The 17,475-nt window shown below is 53.1% G+C and overlaps 1 protein-coding gene across 5 annotated transcripts in view; it reads right to left on the bottom strand.

Moving 5' to 3' along the window:
* Positions 1–8,447: 8,447 nt before the first annotated feature.
* The window catches only part of SIGLEC10 (sialic acid binding Ig like lectin 10), a 28,168-nt gene continuing 19,140 nt past the window's right edge, over positions 8,448–17,475 (bottom strand). Inside the window, exons 1-12 of one of the 5 annotated variants that reach the window (XM_049621368.1) lie at positions 16,659–16,793; positions 16,198–16,578; positions 15,757–16,041; positions 15,429–15,476; positions 15,025–15,288; positions 13,668–13,715; positions 13,279–13,536; positions 12,910–13,194; positions 12,498–12,591; positions 12,201–12,402; positions 9,268–9,584; positions 8,448–8,537 (exon numbers count right to left, since the gene is read on the bottom strand). In XM_049621368.1, coding sequence (XP_049477325.1) covers positions 9,300–9,584; positions 12,201–12,402; positions 12,498–12,591; positions 12,910–13,194; positions 13,279–13,536; positions 13,668–13,715; positions 15,025–15,288; positions 15,429–15,476; positions 15,757–16,041; positions 16,198–16,578; positions 16,659–16,695 — 2,187 coding nt within the window. In that variant the 5' untranslated portion in view covers positions 16,696–16,793 and the 3' untranslated portion in view covers positions 8,448–8,537; positions 9,268–9,299. Of the gene's footprint in view, positions 8,538–9,249; positions 9,585–12,200; positions 12,403–12,497; positions 12,592–12,909; positions 13,195–13,278; positions 13,537–13,667; positions 13,716–15,024; positions 15,289–15,428; positions 15,477–15,756; positions 16,579–16,658; positions 16,794–17,475 lie in introns of those variants that run through there. The other 4 variants (XM_049621369.1, XM_049621370.1, XM_049621367.1 and 1 more) reach the window with 4 other exon arrangements.

Raw genomic sequence — 17,475 nt, 5'->3', positions numbered from 1 at the left:
CCAGACTCGTCTGTGGTACAGCAGCTTCTCGTCTTTGCTGGCTTTTCACAACCTTGACCATTTTGAGGAATACTAGTTAGTTATTTTATACAGTAGAGGTCTCTTTTAATTAGTAATTCTAACTCATTTAATCCTCACTTCACAGGTGATCAGACCTTGCCTCAAGGGGTCTAAGTAAGTTACTCAAGGTCACAGGGCTGGTCAGTGGCACAAGTGAGATCTGAACTCCACAGCCTGGCTCATATCTGTGCTGTTGATGGGAGACACGAGCAGGAGCCAGATTATGTAGGACCTGGTGGGCTGCAGTGGAGACACTGGATTTTTTTTTTCTTATAACATTGAGATGACTTTGAACATTTGTAAGCAGAAGTGTGACATAATTTGATTTATGTTTTAAGCAAAGCACAGTGTCAGCGGTTTGGAGAATAGGCTGTGGTGAACGCCAAGAGTGGTTGCAGGAAGCCCAGGGAAATTGCCGCTATCCTCCAGGCAAGGGGTGGCAGTGACTTGTAGGGAGGGGAGTGGGAATGGGAAGATGTGAAGGGATTTAGAAGGTATTTTGTTAGAACCTGTAGCAAGCAAGGCTGCTGGGGGTGATAAGTTAATGAGGAATCGAGGATAATGCAAAGTTTTCAGCCAGACCAGTGAATATGATTTTTCTTTTCTTTTCTTTTCTTTCTTTTTTTCTTTCTTTCTTTTCTTTTTCTTTTTTTTTTTTTTTAACTAGAAGGTTCACGACATCCCACCTTAAGGAAGGGAAAGCCCAGATACGAGCTTTCACTTTTTGCCCTTCTCTCCAATCCAGGTCCTGTGCTGGATGATGCTGATGGCTCGGAGGTATCACCGGTCCTTGAAGGGCTGACTTGAGGAGTGGGGGACAGGCACAGAGATGGACGACGGTAACATTCCAGGGCGATCAGAGCCGGGACACTGGAACAGGCCAGTGAGAGCCCCAAGCCCGGGAGGGAAGGGAATGCTGCCTGGGGGCAAAGGGGTGACGTGAGGGAAGGGGGTCAGGAAAACTTTGCTGCCTGCCAGCAAGGGGCAGCGTTGGTTGGTTGGTTGGTTTCGTTTTTGGTTTTTTGTGTGTTTTGTTTTGTTTAGGGGAGGTGGACTTTGGGCTAGGTCTAGAGTGAGAAGAAATGGTGTGAGCAAAGGCCAGGTGGCTGGACCGAAAAGATTTTATCATTGAAGCCAAGACTTTCTCAGCGAGTGTGATTAGGATTCGGGTCTCATCCTTTGGTTATGTCGTATCGCAAAGAGGCGTGGCTATTTTGTCGAGACACAGGGCTTGGAAATGAAGGTTCGAATCCCCGCTCCGCTACTTACAAGTCCGTGACCTAAAGCAAACTGCTTAAACTTTTGGGGTCCCCTGTTTCTTCGAGAGATAGCCCTTCCTGGTCAATTCCAACATAATGGAATGGCTTTCGATTTTGTTCTGCTACTGTTTCTATTTCTGTGAAGAGGTCCGACGTCGACTTACCAAGAACCTGGCCCTTTAAGGCCCTCCTCCCACGCTAGGGAGCGGAGGCGGGCTCTAGTGTCTCTAAGGGAATGTCCTGCATCCGTTTTCCAACATTGGGAGGCAAGTTCTGCAAGTGACCAATCAACTCCTGCGTCGGGGGCAGCGAAACTTCCGATTCGTGGGGAAACTCCAGCAGCGTTGCGTTTGAGCTCCGCCCACTCCGTGTTAGACAGCCGCGCGAGACGGTCATTCTCGGCTCTGATTGGTGAGTGAGCTCGCGTTGCCCCCGAGTCCCCTCCCCGCATCCCGCAGATCCGCGAGCCGGCACCCTCGCTCTTTAATTGGCTATATTTCTGAGCGCGAACTCGGCTCGCTCTCTGATTGGTTATCCTCTCTCAGGGCTTACTCCGGACTTTCTTGCTATGGAATTCAATGGAGTCGATGGCTATTACTTCCGCAGGGTGGCGTCTGCTGCGTCCGGGGATACCTAGCCCAGGCCTGGAGATGCCGAGCGAAGCTTGGAGGGGCGACAGGATCCCGGGCTGAGGGAGGGAATCCCGCGCAGGCGTCTCCATGGCCCACCAGGGAGCCCCGTTGCCCCATCCCCGCCTTAGGTTCAGCCCCTTCCTTCCACTGCCCCCCCCAAGGGCCTCGGGCGTAGTCCCAAGACTGGACTTTCAGGGCCTCCCAGCCTACTGGGCTCACGGGTTCCCTTAAGTCCCCACTTCTGTCCCCCTCCAGGGGACCGTTCCAACTTGGGAGACTTTCCAAGTGCCGTTAGGCACCAGGGCCTCCTGGTCTTGAGGGCTTCTCTCCCTGCCGTCCCACCCTTAATACCCGCCCCCCCCCATACCCCCACTCCCCCGCCGCCTTTCTTGCCTCCCTTGGAGACTCTCCCCACCTCTAGAGGCTCTGACCTCACTGCTTTCTTCCCATACCCTTCAAGGTAGCGGTGGGGGACTGCTCACCTTTAGACTTTGACCCAGAAGTTATACCTTCTTTCTAATCAGAACCCTGCAGGGGCGCCTGGGTGGCTCAGTCGGTTAAGCATCCGACTTCAGATGTGCTCGGGTTATGATCTCACAGTTTGTGAATTTGAGCCCCGTGTGGGGATCTGTGCTGATAGCTCAGAGCCTGGAGCCTGCTCTGGGTTCTGTCTCTCTCTCTGCCCTTCCCCTGCTCATGCTCTGTCTCTATCTCTTTCTCTGTGTGTCTCTCAAAAATAAACATTTAAAAAATTTTAAAGGGTATATATTAAAAAGAAAAGAAACAGAGGAGTCCAGAGGCTCCTGGCTAGCTCAGTCATTAGAGCATATGACTGTGGATCTTGGGGTTATAAGTTTGAGCCACAGGTTGTATGTAGAGATTACTTTTTTTTTTAATTTTTTAAATGTTTATTTATTTTTGAGACAGAGACAGAGCATGAACAGGGGAGGGTCAGAGAAAGAGGGAGACACAGAATCTGAAGCAGGCTCCAGGCTCCGAGCTGTCAGCACAGAGCCGGATGTGGGGCTTGAACTCATGGACCACGAGATCATGACCTGAGCTGAAGTCCGACGCTCAACCGACTGAGCCACCCAGGCGCCCCTAGAGATTACTTTTTTTAAGGCTTTTTTTTTTTTTTTTAATTGAGAGAAGCACGAGTGGGGGGAGGGGCAGAGAGAGAGAATCCCAAGCAGGCTTTTCACTGTCAGTGTGGAGCCCGACACAGTGCTTAACTCATGAACCGTGAGATCACGACCTGAACCAAAACCAAGAGCCAGACATTTAACTGACTTAGCCACCCAGGCGCCCCAACACGTAGAGATTACTTAAAAAAAAAAAAACAAAAAAAAAACAAAAAAACAGAGGAGTTCAGAAAACCTCACTGGACCCACCCAGGTTCTCACGTTCTTGCTCCGCAAGAGAGCCAGTCTTTGGACACATCCAGAGTTAGCCCGGAGAAGGCTTCAGCCAACAAGAAGCTACTGCTGTGGCCAGTCGGGTCAAGAGTCACTTGTCCCCATGCCCATCCCTCCTCTAGGCCCCTAAACTTTGGGAAATCAAGGCTTTAAATGAGGATGGAGAAAAGATGTGTCCAGGATGATTGGTGTCCCTCTCTTCTCCAAGGAGGCAAGTCCCAGCTTGAACCACTACTGGATGGAGAGGAATCTGAGGGGAAGGCTTAAGACCAGGCTGAGCAGAGTATCTGAGACATAGTTAGGAGCTGAGAAGAAAAATATTCTTTTTTTTTTTTTTTTTTCAAAGCAGGCCCTATGCCCAATAGGGACTTGAACTCATGACCCTGAGATCAAAGTCACATGCTCCACTGACTGAGCCAGTCAGATGAACTGAGAAAAAAATGTTTTGAGAGAGAATGATCGGATCAGTGATCAGAAACATAGAGCTGTTTTGTATTTATACTTCCTGGGGCTGATAGTTCCTAGTGAATTGGTTATAGAGACTGCGTGACAAGGGGGAAAGTCCAGGCTGGGTCTTCTGCCTCCAAGCCTGTTGTCACTCATATTTTCATTTACACAACGTTGCCCTTCCCCAGAGTCCCGGATAACACCGTCCTCGCTCCCTCCGAATCCCAAGTTGGTAAGTCAGGACCTTAGCTCACATATTTCAAAGTTAGTGACCCCTGGCCAAACCTGTTGCCCTAGCAACGCACTCTTGAAATTTCCCAAGTCAGGGCGCCTGGGTGGTTCAGTCGGTGAAGCATCTAACTCTTGATTTCAGCTCAGGTCATGATCACACGGTTTGCAAGACTGAGCCCTCCAAGTTGGTCTCTGAGCTGAAAGTGCCCAACCGGCTTGGGATTCTCTCTCTCTCCCTCTCTCTGCCTCTTCTCCGCTTGTTCTCTCTCTCTTTCAAAATAGATAAATAAATAACTTACAAAAAAAAGAAATGTCCTAGGTCATACAAACTTTGAAAGGTGGCTCTCATAGCAGGATTTGGGGGTACAGGAATGGAAACAGAAGCCCCTCCGGCATCCTCCCCGCTCCAAATTTGTTAAAAGGGATTCATGCTGTGCAGTCAATGCTCATCCATTCTAGGACCTGGCTGGGTATGAGTTTCACTTCCTCCATTTTGCTGCATGGCCTTAGGCAAGACCCTGTCCCTCTTTCTAAGCCCCATCTCTAAAATGAGGGGATTGCATTGGGTGATCCTAAGCCGAGTCCCTAATTCTCTCACTCTGTGTACACTGGCTCCTAGTGGCCAACTTGAATCCTTGCACCTAATTCACTGTTGTACTTCACGCTGTCCCCAGGAGCGTTGGCTCACTCACTGAAGAAGGCAAAACAGGTCTGAGGGGGTCTCCCTGGTATATCACCAGCTACCCAATAACAGCCCAATCGGGGCTCCTACGGTGACTATGGGAGGAAGAACAGAAAGAGCACGGGAGACAGTGACCACAGTGCTCGCCCTCGCTCTGTATCTTATTCTCCAAAGCTGTTTGCAACCCTCCTGCAGACTGGGGCGCCATGGCTAATGCAAATGGGCAGCCTCTTACGAGCTGAGAAGATTTCACATATTATAGTTGCCATTCAACAAACGTGAGATTTGGATCCCGATAGATAAATTCTCTGTTCTTCTGAAGGCTCTCCACCATACTTAAATAATCCTACTTCGTTGTACTCAGATAAGCATAGTTAATGTCTAAATGATGCTTTACAGTTTATACACTATATTTAAAGTCTCTATTCAGTCATTACAACCCACTTTTGAGCAAGGGTGCTACCGTCATTTGAATACAGGGGGAAATAGAGGCTCCGAGAGGGAAACTCACTTGGCCTACACTTACTCTGCTAGTAAGTGGTAGAATCTGGACACAAGGACAAATCCTTTGTCCTTCCCATGTGCTGTACCTGCCACACCTCTTTTTTTTTAAGCTCATTTATTTGCTTTGAGAGAGAGAGAGCTCCAGAGAGAGTGAAGGGGCAGATAGAGGGAGAGAGAGAAACTCCAACTCATGAACCGTGAGATCATGACCTGAGCTGAAACCAAGAATCTCTTAACTGACCGAGCCACCCAGGTGCCCAGCCACACCTCTGGTCAACAATTCATCAGGAGGCCCATATAGGATCATGACTAAGAGCCTGGGGCTCCAGAATCAGATTGCCTGGGATTGAATCTTACTAATCATGTGGTGTTGGGCACGTCTGCAACCTTCCGGTGCCTCAGTCTGCTCAGCTATAAAGCAGAGATCGTAATATCTGCATCACGAAACCCTTGGAAAATTCCATCTCAAAGTCTCCCCCCTCCCCTTTCTTTCTCCCTCTTCATTATTTGCTGCACAGTGATCTTCATCTGAGAACCAGAGTGATTTGTTAAACTGTCACCAGGAGATCTTGGTACCACAAAGCTCAGGCCATTTCATTCACAAGAAGGAAGTTTTGCAAGCTGTGATTAATAAAAGGAAAAAAGTTATGAGCTGGTCTTCAGTTTTCACATCTGGCCCTAAGTCATCAAAATTTTCACATGCTAACTTCTCTGTAACATTTGTATTAGAGAAAAGTCAGAACCTGCCTCTTAGTGGCTCGAATGAGGAGAAAAGTTGTGATTGGACAGGAGTCCTGTCAATCATTTCAGGTATAAAGAGAGGAGAGCCCAGGGACACCTGGGTGGCTCAGTCTGTTAAGCGACTGACTTTGGCTCAGGTCATGATCTTGTCTCTGAGTTCAAGCCCTGCTTCAGGTTCTTCTGTGCTGACAGCTCGGAGCCTGGAGCCTGCTTCAGATTCTGTGTCTCCTTTCACTCTGTCCCTCCCCCACTCACTCTCTCTCTCTCTCTCAAAAAAAAAAAAAAGTAAATAAACAATAAAAAAGAGAGAGGGAGAGAGTCTGTCACCTCATCTCTGGAGGAAGCAGCGGCCAGACTGTGTCCACGCAGCTGGCCACTGTGGAAGATTTGCTTTTTGTTTTTTGTTTTTGTCTTTCTAAGATTATGGTGGGGGGGGGGGGGTGGAGAGAAGGGATCTTTAGTCCCTAAAAGGATGAACAGAATTAGATAAATCTTGCCAGTAGTGGCTAAGAAACCAGTGCAAGAATCAGCTTATTATTATTATATTTTTATTTTATTTTATTATTATTACTTTATTTTAGAGAGAGAGCGCATGAATAGGGAAGGGAGGCAGAGGGAGAGAAAGAGAGAATCTTAAGCCAGCTCCATGCTCAATGTGGAGCCCCACACAGAGCTCGATCCCACGACCCTGAGATCATGACCTGAGCCAAAATCAAGAGGCAGATGCCTGGGGTGCCCCGGGTGGCTCAGTGGGTTGAACATCCGACTCTCGGTTTCAGCTCAGGTCACGTTCTGGCGGTTCGCGAGTTCGAGCCTCGCATCAGGCCCTGTGCTGACAGTATGGGTTCTCTCTCTCCCTCCCTCTCTTTCTGGCCCTCCCACACACTCTCTCTAAATAAATAAATAAACAAACTTAAAAAAAAAAAACATCAGATGCTCAACTGTCTTGAGCCACCCAGGCGCCCCTCAGCTCATTAGTACTGACGATTACCTTGGGTAGACAAATTAAGAGGTTTTGTTAAATTCTTCTGGATTAACATCTGTTCTTTCTTAAAGTTCTGAACCTTTTCGGGCTGCCTTACATGAACCAGTTAATTGGGATCTGGCAAGATGAAGGGAGACTTCCCCAGTCTTCAGTCAAAAATTCCCTTAAGAGTTTCTGTGTTGAGTGGGATAATATAATAAGCATTCACCGAAGCGCCTGGCGTAAGTGCTCAATATGTGTTAGTCCGTGTTACAAATGTCTCCACAGATCAATAGCTCTGGAATTTGAGAGGGTTTAGGTGAAGTGGGGCTTGTCTGCGAACATCCGGTTATTCTCTCTCTCAGGACACAAAGCCTCAGGACCTTAGTCAAATACCTGGGAAAACGTGAACCTGTCCACCACCAGCTCCTTCCTCTTCGTGGAAGCTGTCACCCTTTGAAATGATATGCCCTCCCCTCTAACCCTTTCCCTGGTCTTTAGCTCTTGACCCTGTGGACCACAAGCATGGTCAGAGACGGGCCTTTTATGTCCCAGTCCAGCCAAAAGCCCCCCAAGGCTCCGAGTCCTTTTCGCTCAAGAGCGCCCCCTTCAGGCAGGATGGCAAAGCAGTGGGGAAAGATTTTTAGAGCCAGGCAGCTGTTGGGGTGTGGACACGCTCTTGGTTCCACAGATTTCTCCAGTGTGGCTTTATTTTTATTATTATTGTTATTTATTTATTTATCAAATTTTTAAAATGTTTATTTTTGAGACAGAGAGAGAGAGAGTGCAAGCAGGGGAGGGGCAGACAGAGAGGGAGACACAGAATCCGAAGCAGGCTCCAGGCTCTGAGCTGTCAGCATGGAGCCCCACGTGGGTCTCAAACTCACGAACCGTGAGATTGTGACCCGAGCTGAAGTTGGACGCTTAACCAACTGAGCCACCCAGGCGCCCTGTTATTTATTTATTTATTAAATGTTTATTTATTTATTTCTGAGAGAGACAGAGAGAGAGAGAGAGAGGGTGAGAGCCAGGGGAGAGGGCAGAGAGAATCCCAAGCAGGCTTTGCTCTGTCAGCACAGAGCCCCATGCCAGGCTTGAACCCACAACCCGGGAGATCATGACCTGAACCAAAACCAAGAGTCAGCCGCTCAACCGACTGAGCCACCCAGGTGCCCCCAACTTTTTTTTTTTTTTTTTTTTTTAATGCAAAGGCCAACATCTCTTCTGGGCTCCTCAATTTTCTGCCTGGCAAGTAGCAACCATCCCCCATGAGAGCTTTCTGTGAAGCAATTAGGACTCTGACCTCTGGGGAAGGAGGAAGGACCTGCTCCCCTCGGAGAAATAGACCCATCTTCTCTCTTCACTGGCTGGTTGATTCAGGGTAGATGGTGAGCTTTGCTTTCCATTACATTTTGAGAGCGTTCCCAGTACCATGCCCTCCTGCGATCGTTCTTCCTCAGGTTCATGGGTTGGAGGGCACAATTGCGCCCAGTCTCCACGTGGTGTCCTTGCCCTGAGGGACTTCCTGTCTTGTCGCCTAGCAGGACATCTTTACGGTGGCTGCTCTTGAACTCACTCTGAACATCTGCTTCTGTTCCTCTTCTGTAAAAATAAGTGGCTGTGTTTACTTTAGGTGAAGATTCTGCAAACTCTTCCTGCAGATGCCCAGACAGCAGACATCTCGGACTCAGCTCTGCCTGCCGTGGGCCAGAGTCCTGCATTCTTTTGAATGGGCGCAACTGTGATCCAATAAAACTTTATTTATGGACACCGGAATTGGAATTTCATATCCTTAGCACGTATCAGGAAACATTTTTCTGCTTTCGATTCCCCGCTCCCATTTATTTTTTTAAGTTTATTAGTATTATTATTTTAGTAATCTCTACACCTGACCTGGGGCTTGAACTCACCACCCCGGAGATCAGGCGTTGTAAGCTCTCCCATCTGAGCTGGCCCCTCCCCACAACCATTTAAAATGTGGAAAACACTCTTGGCTCGAAATTAGGCAGCGGGTCAGACTTGACCTGTGAGGTTAGCTGGCTGACCTCGCAAAGATGATAGGTTAATTGCCTTTAAAGTCCCTCCCACCTTTGAGAAACTGTGAGCCTGTGTGATCAGCTGCAGGGGGGAGGGGGGGCTGTGGTGGCAGAGAAGATTTCTCTTGCCTCTCAGAATAGTGCATCCAGAGAGATGCGTCCAGCTTTTCCAAATGATCGGGTCTGGAATGGGAGGACCCATGCTTGGAGACCAAGAGGGTGAGGGAGACAGAGAGAGAGAGAGAGAGAGAGAGAGAGAGGATGCTTGTCTTCCTCACCCTCTCCATTCTGCCTACCCTGGATCCCAGCCCTGCAGCCCGGGAGACCGTCAGTGAAACTTGATGTCCTCGTACTCCGGGCCTGTGTCCTTGGACTCCCAGGTGTCCCAGGGTCTGAGGCCCGAGAAGGTGAGGGCAGCATAATGGAGATTCTCTTGGTTACTCTCTGATTCTGAGGCTTGCGTGGATGATCTGGGTCCTGGACAAGTGTGGGGAGCAGCATGTAGCTCCTTCTGGTTTTTCTTACATTCCTGGGAGGGAGCGCCTGGAGGAGAGGCCTGGGAAGGACTGCTCGGCATGGCCTTCCGGTTCTGGTTCCGATTGCGATTGCGAGCCTGGGAGAGAAACAACCAGGCTTCCTTCCCTCCTTCTATTCTTCCTTCCTGCCTCCCCTCTTTCCTCCCTCCCTCCCCCTTCCTTCCCTCCCTCCCTCCTCCCCTTCCTCCCTCTCTCTCCCATCCTTCCTCCCTTCCCCTCTTCCCTCCCTCCTCTCCTTCCTCCCTCTCTCTTTCCCCTCCTTCCTCCCTTCCCTCCCTCCCCTCCTTCTCTCCCTGTGTCCTTCCTTCCTTCCCTCCTTCCACAAATACTCAAGAGCTCACCATGCACCAGACACTAATTAAGAACTGGGATTGGGGCGCCTGGGTGGCTTAGTTAAGTGATCAACATCGGCTCAGGTCATGATCTCACGTTTTATGAGTTCGAGCTCCGCCTCGGGCCCTGTGCTGACACCTCAGAGCCTGGAGCCTGCTTCGGATTGTGGGTCTTCCTCTCTCTCTGACCCTCCCCTGCTGGCTCTCTCTCTCTCTCTCTCTCAAAAATAAATAAACATTAAAAAATTAAAAAAAAAAAAAAGAACTAGGATTACATCTTGGGGCAGGAACAAACAATAAACAATGTCTGTGGTTTAAGTCACCCCGGCTGCAGTCCTTTGCTATGGCAGCCACAGCGAACACACACACGGAGATCCGTGCAGCCCACAGCACAGTCAAGACACAGAACTGTTCCTCCCCACAAAGCTCTCCCCACCTGCTGCTCCTCTCTAGTCCTCACTGCCCTCCTGTCCCTAAACCTGGCCACTACTAATCTGTCCTCGGTCTCTACAATCTGATCGTTTGCAGGGTGTTATAAACATGGAATCCTGCATATGTGACCATTGGAGATCAGCATTTTTCCTTTTTTTTTTTTTTTTTGGTCTCTAAGGTTTTTTCAACCAGTAGCTTCTTTCAATCATTTGTTCCTTATGATGGCTGAGTAGTATTCCACGGGGGTTAGTTGTCCCTATTTGGGTTTTTTTTTTTTTTAAGTTTATTTAAAGAGAGAGAGAAGGGGAGGGGCAGAGAGAGGGAGAGAGAGAGAGAAGCCCAAGCAGGCTCTGCACCGTCAGCACAGGGCCTGATGCTGGGCTCGAACTCACCAAAGGTGAGATCATGATGAGCTGAAATCAGGACTCAGACGCTTAACCGACTGAGCCACCCAGGGGCCTCCCTATTTGGGTTTAAAGGATACCATGCACACGGAAAGAGAGCCGAGAGGCGGGGGGGGGGGGGGGGGCGAGAGCGGAAGCAGGGGGGCACACACAGGAAGTGGCAGAACCGGAAGAGGCGGTTTGGGTGTATTGGGAAGGGGGTCTTGCTAATGGGTTGATCGTGGGGTGGTGGAGGACAGAGGAGCGAAAGACGGGCTTGGGCAGCCAGGCGGACGTGGTGCTGTTTGCAGAGCCGGGCCGCATGGAGAGCGTAAGCAGTGGAGTTAGTCCTAAATTCGACTCGGACGGGCTAAATCCGAGACGCCTGTTAGACACTCAAACAGACATGCCGCCCGGACCGTTGGATAGGAGTCTAAAGGTCAAGGGTGAGTTTGAGAGATGCAAGTTTTGGAGTCATCAGCATACAAATGTTCTCTCCTGGGGGCGCCTGGCGGGGGGGGGGGGGGGGGGGGGGGGGTGGGTCGTGGTGGGGCGTGGTCTGGGGTGGGGTCGCGCCCCGCATCAGGCTCTGTGCTGACAGCAGGGAGCCTGCTTGGGATTCTCTCTTTCTTTCTCTCTCTCTCTCTCTCTCTCTCTCTGCTTGTGCGCATGCGCACCTCCCTCTAAATAAACTTTAAAAAAGTAAAAATAAAAATAAATAAGTAAATAAACAAATAAATGTTCTCTCCTAAAACTATCCGGCATTTGTAGAACACTTACTAGGTGCCGGCTACTATTCTAAATGTTTACAGGTTCCAGGAGCATAGCGAGTACTTAGAATGATCCTAGGTAATAGATACTACTATTTCTCCCATTTTCTTTAAAAAAATTTTTTTTAATGTTTATTTTTGAGAGAGAGAGAGTGCAAGCAGGGGAGGCAGAGAGAGAGGAAGGCACAGAATCCGAAGCAGGCTCCAGGCTCTGAGCTGTCAGCACACAGCCCGATGCGGGGCCCAAACTCACAGACCATGAGATTATGACCTGAGCTGAGGTCAGACTCTTAAGGACTGAGCCACCCAGGCGCCCCCATTTCCCCCATTTTAAACTAAGGCACAGAGAAGTTAAGAGACTTGTCCAAGAACACACTGCGATAAAACCAAGAGTGCACCCGGACGAGCTGACTTCAGAGCCGCGCTCTTCATCACTAAATACACGGACTCTCCGTGATATTAAGAATGATCACATCATTAATTAGAATTAGTAACCTCATCGGGGTGATAAGAACGGGCGAGCTGCTACATTTTGAGCAAGTGCATGATGTGTTCTCATCCTCAAACCAGCTCTCGAAGGAAGCAGAGGAAGAAATGGAGGCTCAGAGAGAGCGAGTGATTTGGTCAAGATCTCACAGGACTCGAATCCAACACCCATACCTTTTCCACCTTGATGTCCCTTGGGGGAAAAGGGTTGGGACAGGGCAGGGGAGGGGCGAGGGCGAGGGCTGGGAGTCTGAGCAGGGAAAGTAGAGGCAGCACACGGAGCCACTCACCAGGGGACCAGGATTGGGGACCACGTTGATGTAGTCCAGGATCGTGCTTCTCCGCGTGGCCTTGGGCTTCGGCGGAGCCCCTGCCTGGGCCGGAGTCCCTGCGTGGGCCGGAGTCCCTGCCTGGGCCGGAGTCCCTGCGTGGGCCGGAGCCCCTGCGTGGGCCGGAGTCCCTGCCTGGGCCTGTTTCTTCCTCAGAGTCTTCCTGCCCGGGGAACAAGACCCTTGATTGTGCGCCCTGGCACTTCCCCGGTCCCCAGCCCCGGATCCCACGCCCCATCGCGCCGGCTCCTAACTCACGTGACCAGGATGAGGCAGAGGAAAAGGAGCGTCGTGATGCCCATTCCCAGAAATATTCCGCTACCCAACGCCTTTGAGAGGAGTCCCTTCTTATCTGTGCAAGGAGACGGTCAGCCAGCTCTGAGCCTCCCCCGTTAACGTGGGGCCTCACGCCCACCTGCCACCGGGCACTCAGGTTCCAGCTCCCATTCCAGGATTTTATCTGCAACCCCTTCTGTCCAAGTCTTGGAAACCCCTCTGCGCCCAGGGCCCAGGCGACAGGCCTTCCAGTTTGGATTGCCCTCTGCATTCCCAGCCGCAGGTGCCACGTGCACCTTCCCAGGTCCTGCTCCAACCACAGGACCTTGCCCCTGCCCCCACTCAGCCTCCACTCGTCGGGGGTGGGGGTGGGGCCTCCAGCTGGCCCGCAGACCTGGCAACAGCAGGACCGCGGCGCTCTGTTCCCCATGTGCATTCCGGGCCTCGCAGCTGAGTCTGAGGCCAGAGCCCAGCGGTCCCCTGAGGCTCAGGGAGCTGTTGGCCCAGGGCCCCTCGGAGCTGGAAGTGACGGTCAAGGAAGCGTCGCTGTGGTTCCCCTCCAGCAGCCCCTCCCCCAGCCGCCAGCTCAGGGTGGGGGCTGGCCGGGCTCGGGCGGAGCAGGTGCAGCCCAGCGCCTCGCCCTCCCGGGAGCAGGAGGGGCCGAGCAGCCGCGGGGGGCCTGCGGGGGGGGGAGGGGCAGGGTCAGCGGCGCCTCTGCTCCCCAGGCCCCGTGCGTCTCGCCCCCGGGGGTCCCCACACTCACAGACCACAGAGAGAAGCAGGGAGACGTGCTGGGAGCCCAGCGAGTTCTGAGCTCGGCAGGTGAGGACTCCTTCATGCTCCGTTTGTATCTGAGGCAGCTCCAGGATCCCGGGGTCTGCGGGCTGGGAGGGGCTCAGAGTCTGTCCCCGCAGGGCCCAGCTCAGCTGGGCTGGGGGGTTGCTGTGGGCGACACAGAGCAGACGCAAACTTTGGCCCTCCAGGGCTGGGAGGGACGTGCCATTCCCAAGGTTTTCCAGGACTGCGGGAAGGAAGAGGCAAGATCAGAGGCTCAGCTGAGGGCACAGGGACCCTTTTGCATGGCAGCATTCCAGACGCCGAGGCCCCCAGTGTGGCACCGAGAGGCCCCAGGTTCTCTGTCCCCCTTCATACCTGTCCTGTTTGCTTGTAGGGCCATCACTCTCAGGTTCTCTGGGGCATCTGAAACAGAGACAGGGTGCCGGCTCTAGAAGGGAGGGGAGGGGTGTTCCCTCAGGGCAGAGAACGGTCCTGGGAGACAAAGAGGGCAGGGCTGCCGAGCATGGAATCACCTAGTGACTGATTCTCCACTGAGTGGCCCAAGGGAACAGACTGGTAAGAAGGGCTGGTCTCTATGCTTGTGATTTATAATAAAATATATAAGGGCACCTGAGTGGCTCGGTCAGTTAAGTGTCTGCCTCTTGGTTTTGGCTCAGGTCGTGAGCTCTCGATTTGTGAGTTCAAGCCCCACATTGGGCTCTCTGCTGACAGCATGGAGCCTGCTCGGGATTCTCTGTCTCCTTCTGTCTCTGCCCTTCCCCTGCTCACACACACACACACACACACTCTCTCTCTCTCTCAAAATAAATAAACTTAAAAAAATTAAATAAATATACATATCTCTCCCATTCCTGGCATAGAGTTCCTAAAACCCTTGGAATTTCCTAAAAGATGAGAGCGATAAAGGTGTCTTGATATTCATAACAAACCCCTTTCAAACCACACCTGGGTTGATGTAAATGAGGTGACCGTTGGAAAGCACCTTGGGGGGGGGGGGATGGCTGGTGGCCAGAGAACCAACCTCGGTGACTGAAGCTTTGGGACTTTCCATCCCTGCCCTGACTTCCGGGGAAGGGAGAGCGATTGCAGGTGGGATCGGATGGCAGTGGCCAAAGCTTTGGTCAATCCTGCCTCCGTGTCGAAGCCTCCATAAAAACCCAAGAGAATGGGGTTTGAAGAACCTCCCTACTGGTGAACACGGGGAGGTACGCGGGCAACGGCCTTGCCCCCCACGCATCTCTTCTGTCTGCTGTTGTATCATTTTATAATGACCCCCCATCCAGTAAGTGCAGTGTTCCTCTGAGTTCTGTGCCCCATTTTATCAAATCAATTGAATTCAAGGTGGGGGTGGGGGGGTCATGGGAAACTCCGATCTAGAGCCAGTTGGTCGACTCGGCTTGTGACTGGCCTCTGAGGTGGGGGCCCAAGGAGCGGGGGGGACCTTGTGGGACTGAGCCCTTCACCTGTGAGATCTGCCACCACCTCCAGGTAGACAGTGTTCAACCGAGTTGAGTTGCAGAACACCCCGCTGGCGCCAGAGAATTGTTTGGTGGTGTGGTGGAAAACCCACGTTGGAGTTGGAATCGGAATTGTTAGCCCCCTCAGCCTGGGGTTCCGGGTCCCTTTCGAGCTCCGGGGCCCTGCCCCCCAGCCCCAGCCCCCCTCTTCCTTCTCCCTTTCTGGAAACCAGGCTCCTGATGGTCGCACTCACACTGCACGGAGAGGTTCAGGGTGCGGCTCTGGGAGCCACGCCTGTTCTCTGCTCGGCAGGTGTAGCAGCCTGAATCCCCAGGCATCACCCGGGTCAGCACCAGAGCCAGGGGGCCGGGGGTCCAGGGGTGAGACCAAGAGAGGATCCTGTCCTCCAGGGCCCAGCTCAGGGTGGCAGGGGACTGGCTCTCGGAAGCACAGACCAGCTGCAGGAACTGGCCTTTCTGGACTTCCAGATGTGGGCTGTTTCCCTGGGGCTCCGGGGCTGCAGAGACAGAAGCCGGGAGAGAGAGAGAGAGAGAGAGAGAAGCTGAAGGAGGAACAGAGTGTCCCTCACCCTCTGTCTCCCTCGCCTCCACCCTCCGCAGAGGACCAGCCCCACCCTCCCAGGCCCTCAATACGTACCTGATGCCTTGGCTCTGGCAACGCTGATAACCAGGTCTTTGGGGACATCTGCAACAAGATTGAGACCTGGCTTGGGGGAGGACCGTGGGGCTCCTGGCAGTAAGAGGGAACCCCCTCGGGGGGGAAAAGAAAGCGTGATATCCTCCGGGAGGCTAGTGACGAACTGGTGTCAAAGATGCTTGTGGCTGGGGAGCAGATGGCGTCCCCAAGCCCTCCCAGGGCCGAGGCAGCGTGATGCGACTCCCCACCGACCTGTCTGGATGCCCCCGCCCGGCCACATCCCGCCGTGCCTGTCTGCACACCCTGATGCCCTGGCCACCAGACTCACGGGTGACGTTAAGTCGAAAGGTTGTCTCTGCGCTCACGCCCTTTCTGGAGAAGTCTACCCGGCACGTGAGGTGGGTGCCGTGGTCCTGGGGTCTCGGTGTGAGAGAAAGCACTGAGAAGTAGGAGGATTTGCGTCCGGGCCCTGGGGTGGTGACGGCGGCCCCCATCCAGGAGAAAGTAGGGGCTGGACATTCCTCAAAGGCCCAGTTAAACACACAGATGAGTGTCGCCCGGCGCCCTGCTTCCAGAGTCTCTGGGACGTAGACATCGGGCTTCTGTGTCAGGGCTGGGGCAGAGAGAGGGCACAATCCTAGCCCTGGGAGGGGGTGCTGCAGGGGTGACCCCTGATCTGCTCCCCACAGTGTGTGTGTGTGGGGGGGGTTGGGGAACGGCAGGGAGGAGGAGAGTTTCCCGCCCAGTCCTGCTGGAGCCCGGTCCATACCTGTCACTTCCAGATAGAACGGGCTTTCCACGAAATTATACCGCACGTAACTGCCTCTCTCCACCCGAAAGAAGTACTGTGCCGAGTCCTCCACCTGGGCGTCTCTGATCAGCAAGGAGCAGCTGCGGTTCTGGGGATCCCCAGTGAGCTGGAACCGGCCCCCGGAGCCACCGTGCACTTGATCCTGCTTGTTTGTGGCCACCGGTCTTCCCTTGTTCGTGTCTGTCCCGACCACGAACCAGGAGCCAAGGGCGGGGGTGTCCTCCGTCCAGCCTATCCGGGGGTAGGAGAGGGTGCAGGGCACGTGCACACACAGGCCCTCCTGCACCGTCACCACGCTCTGCACTTGCAGGGAGAATCCTGGGGCCTGAGCCTGAGACCCTGAAGGAGACAGAGGGCTCAAGCTGCAAGCCCAGCCCGCGCCCCCACCCAGGCCCCTTCTGGCCCCGTGGCCCACTCACCGCCCCACAGCAGGGCCAACAGCAGTGACAGGGCCATCTCTGCACGAGGGTGCACTTGGACCTGCCCTCACACAGGCTCGTCCCCCGGACGCCTCCACTGACGAAGGGGAACCGCCAGTTGCGAAAGCTGTACCCGGGGCCAGGTGACCGGTCCTGAGCCCCACCCCCACTCGCTCCCGCCCGCCCCCCCCCCCCCCCCGCCCTATCTTGTCACTCTCCAGCCCCATCTCACCCGCTAGGACTCTGAATCTTTCCTGGGGGGCTGGGCGGGGCGGGGGGAGGCTGCCTGGTGCTTGGGATGGCAGAGCTGGTCCTTCTGGGGGTCCCCTGGGGGTGGGGAGGGAGTGGAAGGTGGGTGAGGCCATGGGCCCTGGGTGGGTGGAGGGTCGGGGCTCTCCCGCTGGGCCTTAGGTGGCTGAGGAAGCAGAAGTGAAAGTGTACAATGAGCCTTTCTTCAGACGGGGGGCCCCTGGGGAAGGAGGGCAGTGGGGAACAGCAAGAGTGGATGCAGGAAGGGGGTTGTGGGGGGTGGGGGGCTGACGGGTCTTGCCAGTTAAAATTCAGAATCTCCAGTTAAAGTTGACTTTAGAGAGCAGGGGAGGGCCAGAGAGAGAGGGGGACAAAGGATCTGGAGCGGGCTCTGTGCTGACAGCAGAAAGCCCCATCAGGGGCTCCAACTCACGAACCGTGCAGATCATGACCCTAGTTGAAGCCAGACACTTAACCGACTGGTCCACCCAGGTGCCCCAGTTAAAGTTGACTTTCAGTTAAATGATGAATGATTTTTTTTTTTTTTAGAAGTATGTCCCAAATATCG

This window comes from Panthera uncia, assembly GCF_023721935.1.
Source record: "Panthera uncia isolate 11264 chromosome E2 unlocalized genomic scaffold, Puncia_PCG_1.0 HiC_scaffold_19, whole genome shotgun sequence".
Taxonomy (NCBI): domain Eukaryota; kingdom Metazoa; phylum Chordata; class Mammalia; order Carnivora; family Felidae; genus Panthera; species Panthera uncia.
Note: the sequence above shows the minus strand (reverse complement) of the source record. Positions and strands in the feature narration are given on the sequence as shown.